Source organism: Mustela nigripes, chromosome 1 (assembly GCF_022355385.1).
Source record: "Mustela nigripes isolate SB6536 chromosome 1, MUSNIG.SB6536, whole genome shotgun sequence".
NCBI lineage: Eukaryota > Metazoa > Chordata > Mammalia > Carnivora > Mustelidae > Mustela > Mustela nigripes.
In genome coordinates this window covers 200,785,366-200,797,910 of record NC_081557.1, presented here as the reverse complement: position 1 = coordinate 200,797,910, position 12,545 = coordinate 200,785,366, and the positions used below count along the sequence as shown (strand labels likewise).

Sequence of the window (12,545 nt, the reverse complement as noted above, 5' to 3'; positions counted from 1 at the left end):
TAGTGCTCAATAACTGTTTTTGAATGAACGGCTAGTTTTCTATTGACTTTTAAGTCCAATAAAAGCAAAATTCTTAACATAAGCAATAATCATTTTCACATACGGGGTTTTTTTGTTTTTGTTTTTTGTTTTTAGAATTTATTTAGTGATTTAACAGAGAGAGATCCCAAGTAGGCAGAGAGGCAGGCAGAGAGAGAGGGAAGCAGGCTCCCCGCTAAGCAGACTCGATCCCAGGACCCTGGGATCATGACCTGAGCCGAAGGCAGTGGCTTGACCCACTGAGCCACCCAGGCGCCCCCACATACAGGTTTTGATAGTAAGTATTCTTTACCATCTATGGTTCCCTACACCAAGAAGGCATTAGTAAGGAAAACTGAGCTGAGGGTCATATTACATAACTACAAGCTGGGTGCTTTGGGCCAACTACGTGTAGAGAATTAGCTACATCTGAGAGAGAAGAAAAAAGTTAATAAGCATGGAAGTATATGAATGTATAGTAGTAAGAAAAACCAAAGGCCTAAATAAAGAAAGAAACAATTCAAACTGAAGTAGGATAGGGCTCAGAGGATGGGAGATGTCTGTGTCAGAGATAGATAAAAAAGTAACATGGACAAGCCCTAAATATCCGTATTTTACTGCTGTGAAAATCATGTAAGCTATTAATAAGGAATAGGCTTCCAAGTTTAGTTACATACCAAGAGGTCTAGTTTTTTGGAAGCATAGAGCACTCATTTGGAATATTACCCAAATGCAGAAATGCCCATTCGGGTGTTTACCACACCCACTCAGAATCTCCGTATTCTGCCCTCTATCGTACCCAAATACTTAGTTCCTAAGGATTTAAGCAAACTGAACACAAACCAGTTTAACAGAGAAGATACTGAAGAACAATGATCATGGCCATTTACATGATGCCATTTATGCTGAAAAATAAACTCACCCCAAAATGAAGACATGAATGCCAGCCTCGGTTAAAAAATGACAATGTAAAAGTAAACACAAGTAGCATTGGATGGAAGTACTTCTCAAATACGTTTTCTGAAAAATATAATCACAGGCAAAGTGGTTAAAACTCTTCTAGTTAAAAAATGATACTTAAAATCATAAAAAATCATATTTTATCATATTTTTAGATGCCAAAAGGTAATTTTATCACAATTTCAGAAATAGTGCTCTTTGTTAGAATGAATGAGGCTAGAATTCATCCTTCTTGCTTTCTCCCCACCTCCAGCTCGGTCTCTTATTGCAAAATTCTTTAATATGTATTTCTCCAGGCACATTTCAGTGACGATAATTTTAAGATAATTCACATCTTTACTAACTTACATATATACTGATATCACCACTTACTTTGTTTCTATTATCCTTATCTTTGCTCTCATCTTTTTTTCTCCTTTTTAATAGTTCAGCACATATTTGTTTGATTGCCCTTAATTCTTTCTCCATGGTACATTCATTTTTTTTTTAATTTGGTTGTGGTTGATGGTAGTTCAACATATTTTATACAGCACAGGTTAATAACATGAGTTACTAATATAGGTATACTAGATACATATTAACTTCATGTAACTATATGAAAATTCATTATATATTGATATCATTTAGAGGAAAAAATGGATAAAAATAGACCCAAGTAAAGATACTCTATACCATCCTAACAAGCAATATATAATAATTTTTCTTGGTGATTTAGGAATATATTTACTGTAGAATTTCTTACTTTTCACACTTTTGCCTGCCTCTCTCACACTGTCAAAACCTTTACAGTTTCTGACAATACCCTAACCACTAAGAATCTGTGCCTCATTTAGTCTACACCAAAGAGACAAATAATATCCAGACACTGTCATCAAAGACTAGACAATTCGTTGATTAGATGGAAATTAAAAGCACAAAATTAGGTAAAATAAGTGAACTACTACATTTACAATGACATGAAGAGCTAATCAGGGTGTTACTAGAGTTAAAAGACCTATTTCTTGTTATTTTTTTCAAAATAAGAATAATCCAGAGATCTGGGACATCTCAAGGTCTTTGGAGAAGAGTCCTCTAACTTACTATGAATGATCTGATCTGAGATACAAGTGATCTTTTATGAAAAGTCCATCTACTCTCTTTATCTAGTTTTTCTTACCAAAATTCTCATTACTCAATGCCAGGGTAACTCCTTGAGTACGGAAGAAGAGCTGGCTACGGCAATGGGTTTCCAACAGCCATCCATCCAGAAGACTTCCTACAATACAACCCAAGGCAACGAGTGAGGCATTAAAAACACAAGTGGTCTAGCAGGGGGAAGAAAGGGAGGAAATTAACAGTCATTATGCACTTACTCTTTCAGGGGCTATTAGTTACTTAAGACATAGATCCCATCACATCTTCACTACAGTCGTATGGGGTAGGGCTAGCAGCGCACGCGGAAGCTGCCCAGGCCCACAGCAAGTACGGGACAGCCAGGCTTTGAGACCAGGTCTGTCTGATGAACTAGTCAAACACTCTCTACTAGAGTATGTCCCTGAATTGGCAAATTCCAAAATTCCATATCAGGCAACAGCAGAAGCGACCAGACACCTGCCATCATATAAACTACTGATGTCATATAAACACTTAATTTATGACACAGTAGCTACTTCTACAGACCCTGAACAGCTAGCTGTCTGCAGTCTTTGAAATGAATTAAAACATTATTTTGAGAATCTCAGAAGTAACAAATTCTATTTTTTCTAATTCGAGGCAACGAAGCATGTGAAGATCACACACTTCCAATTTCAATTCCATTTTATTAAAGCAAAAATTAAAAGTGAGATACATACAATGTAAAGCTATTTGTGCCATTCCTTTAAAATAGTATGTATTTATTGACCTCCCCACAAAGATCTGCCACGGCCCTGACATAAATATTCATTGCAATTAAGTCCTATACATTCAATTATTTAAACTATTTTATTTATTGTTGATATATGATGTATAAGTCTTTAAAAGAAAAAAAAACAAGCATCTATCTAGGTGTTAAACGAGCTATTATGAGAGTACATTCAACAGGAAGGCCTTTGTTTTTCAACAATAACATATGAAATTGAATCCTCCTATTACATATGATCTGACTCTTAAGCACAAGTTTAATCACAGCAAACCCTCCTTATTACTCCCATCTTAGAATCATCTTCTTTGTCTGTATTATCTCAGAGCTTCAGATTTTCACAAAACTTCATAATTTTCTTATCCTAATTATCCAAAGTCTCTTCAATTCCCTGCATCCTTTTGAGTTGTATCCCAAACTCCACATTTTTCCAATGAAAGTACTTATTGACTGGAGCCTGAGCAAAACTAAGTGTGCTAAGGTGTTAAGAAGGCCTTTCTGAAGCTACTTGAGCAAGCAATGAAGTCTTCACAGCGCGTCTCCATGTGTGTAAGGGGTTCGATTCTCACCGGGGGCACAACGGACATCCACCGCCATGTCCAATCACCCCCGGCGGGCTCCCGTGAAGCAAGACTAAGCCTGTACCCAGAATGTTCCTGCCAAGCTTGGTGGAACGCAGCAGGAGCCCGCCTCCAAAGCAGCAAGCAAAATAATGACCGTGGAGGCCAGTGTCGCTGAAAAGGGAAATTCACAGCTTTGCCACTGACGCAGTGCCCTGGGCGAACAGCGAAGAATCCAATTTTTACCGCGGCTTCAGAAGCATTCAACCTGCCCCTTGCTAGTTCCGTGGATCAGTAATTTTACCAGAAATATGGGTGTATGCGCACGCGTGCACGTCTGTGGGTCAAAACGCAGCATGGGTTAAAGAAACCTGAGAAGGTAAAATATTCCTTTCTCTTTAGCCAGGACTCAAGGTGAACAATTAATATAACTAATTAATATTAGTGACGTTAACATTATAAGTATTTGTATCTGGTGCTTTCAGGTTTACCAAAGTACTTCCTATGTGTCACCCCATCCAATCCCAGCAATCTGTTCCTGTGAAAGATACTAATCTTATTTTATAGCGAAGAAACGGAGGCTCCGAGAGGTCAAGCGACTTGCTTCCGGTGAGTGTCATAGGCTTGGCCATGAAAACTGACCTCACAGCCCAAGGCAGGTGGAGGGAGGAGGGATGCGAGAAACAGAGATGCGTGGCCCCTTCCTCTAGGAAGCAGCCAACCCACCCCTCAGAAGTAAGAAAAAAACCACTGCTCCACAGACACTTTAAAACCCGGTCATTCTGATTCCTTGTGTGAAACAGAACTTCAGCTCTCTCACAACCGTGATCTCATTGGACTTTTCACAAAACACCTGATAGAGAGAAGTGGCTGAAACCAGGCTGAGTACTTTCTGAGGAGGCAAATGTAGGGATGAAGTAAATTACCCACTTCCTTTCACGTCATATTTTTGGAGAACCAGGAGAGCAGTGTGTAATACTGGCATACTAATTGCATGTGACACACTCGCCACAGGCCCCTTTGGTTTGTCCCTCGTTCATCTGGGGGCCTGGATCCAGGAACAAACAAAGAAACAAAAAAGACTGAATCCCGGCCTTGCACTCAAGTGGCTCACAAATTTGAAGCAGGATTTCTGTGTGACCTTGTGATGGGGTGACACAGCAGGACGGCTGTTGACCTTATGGCAACACTGCTATGCTAGCAGGACGTCGCTGCCCAGGGGTAAGACGTCGGGAAGAGCAGACTTATCAACACAGCTGGGCAGCTCTAAGAGCTTTAATTCTGGAGTGACTTGTGAAAATAATTGTACACATCTTGTGTTCCATATCAACATTGTAGTCCTGCCCGGCGAGGAAATATAATCTAACACACCGCTGTTTTATCTTGTTTTATTCTGCCTGATTATTTACTTGCCTAGTCACACGATCAAAGTAAATTTTAAAAGGTTTAGCAGAGAAGAGGAGTTTTAAGTATTGGTTAATTTGGTAAACACATTCATCTATTCAAACACCACACACACACACACACACGAAAAATGAGGGCAAACCAATGTCGCAAGCTTATGTGACTATAAAGGATGAAAGACAGAAGGTTGCCTGGGTGGTTCAGTCAGTTAAGCGTCTGCCTTCCACTCGTCATGATCCCAGGGTCCTAGGATGGAGCCCCATGGGCTCCCTGCTCAGCCGGGAGTCTGCTTCTCCCTCCACCTATTCGTGATGTTTCTCTCTTTCTCTCCCTCCCTCCAATAAAAAGAAATCTTAAAAAAAAAAAAAAAAATGGAATGGAAGACAACTTTGCTGCCCTTTACTCATTTAGCAAATATTTACTGAGTACTTACTATGTGCTAGGTATTTCTCTCTGACCTGGGGATACATCAGTGAATGCAGAGGACAAACCACCTTGACTTTAGTGAGAAAGACAGACCACGTCCATTATACATAAACTAGCTAATTATATGTTTTATTAGAGAGAGATAAGTGATTTAGGAAAAGGAAACACAGAATAATCGTGAACGGTATGGCTCTGATTTGGAGTAGGTTGTCAGGGTCAAGTTCAGTGAGAACAAAATGAGATCACAGACAGACAAGCAGCAAGGGAATGCGCCCCAAGGATACCGTAGTAAAGAGCATCTGAAGCAGAGGGAAGAGCTGGAGCAAAGGCGCAGACGCAGCGGCAGCCTCTGAGTTTGAGGCTTGGAAAGGAGGCCAAAGGCACAAGCAAGAGAAAGCAGTCGGAGATGAGATGAGAAACATAGAGAGGGAGGCGTGGGTCAGACCTTTCCGTCACTGTAAACATCTAAAGTGGGAAATCTCTGTCAAAGCAGATAGCTGACAGCAGATAGCTGATACCATCTGAACGAGCTTGTTGAGGATCTGTCTTGGCTCCCGCGTCCAGGACAGGCTGGGCTGGGCAGAGCAAGGCTGGAAGCAGCAATCCCGTGACGACAGCAGAGCAGGAGACACGCGGCAACAAGACAGGTTATGGGCTATGGGCAGAGCAGAGACTTTGAAGGGAGGGGGCCGATCAGGAGGTTTTATTTTGGACGTGTGTAGTTTAAGACATCTGGTACACATCCACATGGAAAAGTCGAAGAGGCAGTGAGAAGTAAGAATCTTGAGTTCAAGAAAGTGGTTTGAGCCTGAAATCCACATGGGATTCCTGACACCGGTCAAGATCACCAAGGAAAAGGTAGAGAAAAGGACCGAACCTGAGCCAAGGTATTTCAATACAAACTAGTCAGAGACACAAAAAAGGACCCGCAGGGGCGCCTGGGTGGCTCAGTGGATTAAGCCTCTGCCTTCGGCTCAGGTCATGATCCCAGGGTCCCGGGATCCAGCCCCACATCGGGCTCGCTGCTCAGCAGGGAACCTGCTTCCTCCTCTCTCTCTCCCTCTGCGTGCCTCTCTGCCTACTTGTGATCTCTGTCTGTCAAATAAATAAATAAAATCTTAAAAAAAAGGCCCAGCAAAGAAAAACTCAAAGGAAAGACCAGCAAAAAGGGGGGGAAGTGAATAGTGTGATGTTCTAGAAATCCATGAAAATTATATCCAGGAAAAGAAATGATCACATCAAAGGCGCTGACAGGTCAAAGAGGACACGGATTGGGTCCTGAAGTGGGCTTAGTAACTTGGGGGTGTTGGGTGACTCTGACAAGAGCATTTTCGAGGAGTGATGGAGACAGAAGCCTGCCCAAAATGGGTTGAGGAGAAAGTGGGAGGAAAGGATTTATAAAAGGTTAGTGCAGGCAATATTTTGCCAAATACTGCTCCAAAAGGGAGAAAGAGAGTGATAATAAGTAATAGAAGGTGGGCGGAGATAACAGCACATCTGTATGCTGAGGGAGACCCTGAGGGAGAGAGGACGGTTGCCAGAGTGATGTTCATGAATAGGCAAGTGACGAGGAGATGGGACTTCATGCACAAGTGGGCTGGTGGCTGGGTCATCCAGTGTCATGGAAGGAAGGCTGAGGGTCAGGCTAGATGCGGTGTCTGGGTGGTAGGATCTGTGGTGGTGTATGTTCTCAACTGTTGCTTCCATTTTCTCAGTGAATTGGGACAAAGAGTCATCGGCAGAGACTGAGGACAGGGAGGGAGTGTTGGGGGTTGAGAACAGAGGAAAATCTATAAAGCAGCCGTTGAGCTAAGGAGGAGAACAACAAATGTAAGTACAATGTGAGAGCTGTGCCCACTGGAAGTCCGGGCCGTGGAGAGTCGGAAAGGAAGATTAGTCGGCACGTGTGTGTTTTCTCCAGCCACATTTAATGGCAAGGAAGCAGCCAGCCCAGCAGAGGTGGAGAACCATGTTTAATCGGGGTCGTGTATGCCAGCAAGCTCGAGCAAGAGGCACGGGACTTCAGAGTACCCGTGAGGGAGTGTAATGGAGATACGCCCAGGAAATCTAATTTGCTGTTTTTATGACAAAACTTCAAGGAGAAAGTGTTCCTGGAATCATATCGTAAAGAATGAATAGATGTTAGATGTAAGTGAAGAGAGAGAGACAACATTCTAGGGCGAGGGAAGAGCCAAGGACATATGCAAACACGTGCAGTGTGTACTCAGAAGAAAGTGCGTCACTGGCTAACGGTGCGGAAGCAGGGGTAGGTACGCGTGGACAAAACAATCACGGGTATATGAAGCAGGGACCAGCAAACATAGTCTCCTCAGGGCCAGAGAGCGAGAAAGTCAGCCTGTCCTGTGTTCCCAGTCATACTACTCAACCCTGCTATGAGAGTGAAACAGCCAAAGATGATGCATGAACGAATGCATTCAGCACGGTCCGTTGGTGAATTCGACCCACGGGCTATATATATAGTCTACAGACCTCTGACTCCTGGGGATCCCCTAATCAGCCCCAACTGGAAAATAGTTGAGAAAGTGACAAACCATAAGAGACTCTTAATCTCACAAAACAAACTGAGGGTCGCTGGGGGGAGGGGGGAGGGAGAGGGGGGTGGGATTATGGACATTGGGGAGGGTATGGGCTATGGTGAGTGCTGTGAAGTGTGTAAACCTGGCGATTCACAGACCTGTACCCCTGGGGCTAATAATATGTTTATTAAAAAATTTAAAAATTTAAAAAAAAATTTTAAATAAATAAAAAGTAAAAAAAAAGAAAGAAAGTGATACGTTTAAATGTCTCAAACTGTCTTAGTACCAAGGGTGCCAGCATTTTGTTCAGCAATCCCGTTTAAGCTGTTTTCAATTGACACTAATATTACAAAATTTTCAAATACAAAATTGCATTAAACACAATCTGTGTTCAGGATTAAAGCTAAAAAGAAAAAGAAAAACCAATATGGACTATGTTACCATGGGTACTACTTTGATTTTTAAAAATTAATTCCTACAAGATCTGAAGTTGGTATTTAGTTCTCTCATAAGGCCACCCAATATGTTAACAGGGCCTATAAATCCCATAATTTCTCAAGGCAACAAAAATAAACGATTAAGTAAGATGTTTCTCCTTTTAAAAACACTATTTCATATAAGGTTTACAAAGTACTTGTTTATATATATATATATATATATATATATATATATATATATATATTTTAATAAAAACAATGTTTAAGTTTTGGAGAACAGTGAAGACAAATTGCTTAGTTACACTTAAATGCCTCTTAAGCAAATCATAACCATTGAGCTGTCTATGCTATCAAGGGGGCACCTGGCTGGGTCAGTCCATTAAGAAGCCAACTCTTGATTTCCGCTCAGGTCCTGATCTCAGGGTTGCCAGATCAAGCCCCACATTTGGTTCCACGCTGGGAATGGAGCCAGCTTAAGATTCTCTCTCTCCCTCTGCCTCTCCCCCTGCTTTTGTGTGCACGTGTGCGCACATCCTCTCTTTTTCTAAAATAAATACTTAAAAAAAAAAAATGTCTACACTACCAAAGACAAAGGCAGTGATAAAATCTGGAGACCTTAGTTATGATGACTGCTCAAAAGGCATTAATTAAATAGATGGTATTAACAAAAATGAATATAGAAACATTCTCATCTAATGTAGCTTATCATCTAAGAAAGACAATGATGCATACGTGTAGCTGAGAGGCATATATACACTGATCATAGTTCCATGTAGCAATACGTCTGTTTGTTTTTAAATCGTTTGGTGCAAAGTTCTTGAAAAATGTGTAAATGTTTTTGAAAAATGGTAGCTAATATAATTCTCTAGGGCAAGTACAATGGACAGCTTGCCCAGAATAGTACAGTTTTAATACTTAACCTACTGTCTAGGAAGAATGAGATCTGTTCCTCCAGCCCACTTTCCAAAAGTACTGCATTCAGAACACTTGAGAAAGGTGAAGAAATTCTCCCAAACCACAGCACGAAAGGACAACAAGCTGGAAATTATGAGAGATCTAGAAATTCCAACATAGAATCGAAATGGAACTCCAGAAAGAGCAAAGAAATGGAGAGGAGAAAATCATTACAAAATGATTTTTAAGAACTGTGTAGAGTTGAAAAAAGACACTAGCTTTCACACAGAAGGAATGTAAAAAGAACTGATGAAAAACATGGTATTTTTTAACTTAAATTCTCTAATTCAAGAATAAAGAAAACCAGGCTAATAGCATTCATGGAGTAAAAAACAAGTTACTTAAAAACAAGAATCAGAATGAATCTGATCATGGTACTTACAAGACCACAGAACTCATCTTCAAAGTTTAACAGAAAATGAATTTAAGCCTAGAAAGATATTAGTATTTAAAAAAGAGGGCAAAAAAAATATTCTTTCATAAGACTTTCTAAAATGTAAGATCCACTGAATGTGAAATAATAGTGTGAAAGTGCATTTTGGAAAAATAAAAATGTCCCCCCAAAATAGAAAAAGATGTGGGATATCAAAATATGAAGCATAAAACAAGTACCATTTATATTTGGGTCTAAATAAAGGAACCATTCTTCTCAAGTCCATGGTTTTTTACCTGCTTCATTCATTCATTTATTTTGTAAAATGTGAGATCCTTGTGATTAGAAACCCTGTTTATCTTGTCCACTACTGCGCCTCCAACGCATAAAAGCATACTAGCTTAATGTAATAAGGACACATTCTATGTTCCTTGGATTTGGTTTTTCATTTGTTTGCAATTACATTGTTTCCCTCCTCACAACCATCAAGCCCTTAGCTGCACTTGTTTCCCCGTCCAGCAGGTGTCACAGTTAGTCCCTGTAAAACTTCCCTGGGTAGCACCCTAAAGTCCCTCCTCCTTTCATCTTTCTGCTACTTTGATTTTGCTAAGTTCAAGTTACAAGCTACAAAGTACTGCTGGAAAAAATGTACCATTATAACTTCTTGAGACACAGCCTCCAATAGGCCATCTCTACATCTTGCTAATGACCTCTTGCTCTCTGACATTCTCCCCACTTTTAAAGTCAGCTTATTGAGGTATAATTTCAGCATTAATAAAACATACCCATTTTCGGTATACAGCATGGGTAGTTACACAACTGAAACTGGCAAATGCTACATATCATTGCTATTTTTTTTCTTTTTTCTTTTTTTTTTTTAATAAGAACCAGCTTCCTTGCCTACCATGGACCATAAGCCTTACTCATTTTTGTATTTAAATTTCTCCAAAATATTCTAAAATCTTTAATAACTCCTTGACTTTCTATTAGTTTTTCCTTTATACAATTTATCACTAAATTCTTAGGTGCGTGAAGTTTTGTGATTATCTTATCTTTCTGTAGTTCGTAACTTTTACCCATGTGCATTATCCTTTGTATTGCTTAGTACTTGTCACTTGAAACCCAATTTTCCTGAGATTATCATTACTAGACTTATATGGGCTTAGCATATCATTTTCTGTTCTTTCATTTTGATGCTTTTTGTACCATTGTATTTTATTTTTGTTACATGTTATAAATAGCCTATTTTAAAACTTGTCTTTCTGCCTCTCTACTTTTTAAACTCAGTCTAAGTGTGTGTTCTTTTAGCAAGCAGAGTTTTTAATCACATCTTTGCATGTGCAGAGGGATCTGCTTGTATGTTTAGACTTACTACTGCCACTTTACTTTGTATTTTTTACTGTGCTTCCTTTACTGAATGTTTTCCGCTCCTGCCTCCACTGGTATAAAAGAGAAAGTCAGAATGAAAATTAGGCTTTATTAAAAAAAAAAAAAAAACAACTGGGGGCACCAAAATCTGATATCAGCACTGTGTAATGATAACCCCCCAAAAGAAAAATTACATGGTGATTTCTTGTGAACACTGACACACAGGCACAGCTATGTGAGTTCAAATCCCTCTCTCTCACTTACCTTAAGATGTGTATATACCTTAGTCATTTTTTTTCTAAGTCAGGAAAATGGAGATGCACATGGAACATACCTCCTATGACTATTGTGAAGATTAAGTGAAATTTTACAGGGAAAGCACTTTAGATCTTCTGTGAGATGGGAATGATTCTGAACACCATCTATCAATGTTACCTTGGCAACTCATCAAGAAGCTTTGAGAAAATATGGCAGGCATCATTATTATCAGCCTCAAATTACAAATAAAGAAAAGTAAAACTCAGAAGTTAAGTAATTTGCCCAACATCACACGTGCTGAAAACGAACACATCAGAGTTAAGTCTTGGTTCCTTCATTCACGTACACATTTATCAAATATTTTCTGAGCCCCTCCTGTGTGTCAATAACTCTTCTTCTAAGGACATAGCACTGAAAAGAATTACTCATTACCACCCCCCCCCTTTTTTTTTGTAAGTACCACAGTGTCCTCAGTTACCACTGAGAATGGTAAATACAGCCCGTGTGAAATTTTACACAGGATGGCAAGAAAGATCTGACTAAAAAGGTGACATTATATTTACATAGAGACCTATAGTCAGCAAACAGTATCTGAGGAAATAGTTTTCTGGGCAGAGGCAACAAGAAACACAAAAACGAAAAAAAGAGAAAGAAATACAAAGATGCCGCAGATGAAGTGTGCTAGAAGAGCAAGGAGGCTCATGCAGACAGAAATTCAGGAAGTAAGGGGAGAGGGTTAAGTAAGGCAGAGTGGCGGGGAAGTGTGCCATCAGGTAAGGACTTGGGTTTAACTGAAAAGCTGGTCTGAAGCATGGTGAGCACAAAGGAAGATGGGGATTGGCTTAGACTTTCAAAGCCACACACTGGCTCCCATATTGGGCGAGATTCCGGGTGGGCACAGCAGCTGGGGGCTGCTGCAATAATCCAGGGTACTCGTAACAGAGCTGGAGAGAGAGGTGTATACCCCGATGAACTGGGTGTCGGGTACGAAAGAGAGAGAGAAGTGTCAAGGACATCTCTGAAGGCTTTGGCCTGAGACGGGAAGAGCAGAGTTGCCACTGATGAAAACAAAGGAGGTTCTGAAAGGAACAGGTTGAGAAAAAAGTCAGGACTCAGTTTTGAAAAGATTAAGTTTCAGGATTATTAGATATGGAATTTTATCAAGTTGTGGGGAGGAGAGGTGGATCTCAGCACAGAGATCCCAGAAAGAATTATGGGAATATTGATAATATACCAAAGAAGCAATGAATCAGTGAAGGCAAAGTCCTGTTGGTCTTCACTCTTCAGTTCGGTACAGCCTTGACTGGGTATCCCCTGTGTGGCGTGCACTAGGGGTTACAAAGGGAATAAACACAGCCCCCGTTCTTCAGG

At 40.3% G+C, this 12,545-nt stretch overlaps 1 protein-coding gene across 6 annotated transcripts in view; it reads right to left on the bottom strand.

Annotated features, from left to right (window-relative positions):
* Positions 1-12,545, bottom strand: part of IL15 (interleukin 15) — an 82,232-nt gene that overhangs the window by 12,186 nt on the left and 57,501 nt on the right. For all 6 annotated transcript variants that reach the window (XM_059378650.1, XM_059378641.1, XM_059378624.1 and 3 more), the window contains 2 exons: positions 2,135-2,233; positions 941-1,038 (listed from right to left, as the gene is read on the bottom strand). In XM_059378650.1, coding sequence (XP_059234633.1) covers positions 941-1,038; positions 2,135-2,146 — 110 coding nt within the window. In that variant the 5' untranslated portion in view covers positions 2,147-2,233. The remainder of the gene's footprint in view (positions 1-940; positions 1,039-2,134; positions 2,234-12,545) is intronic.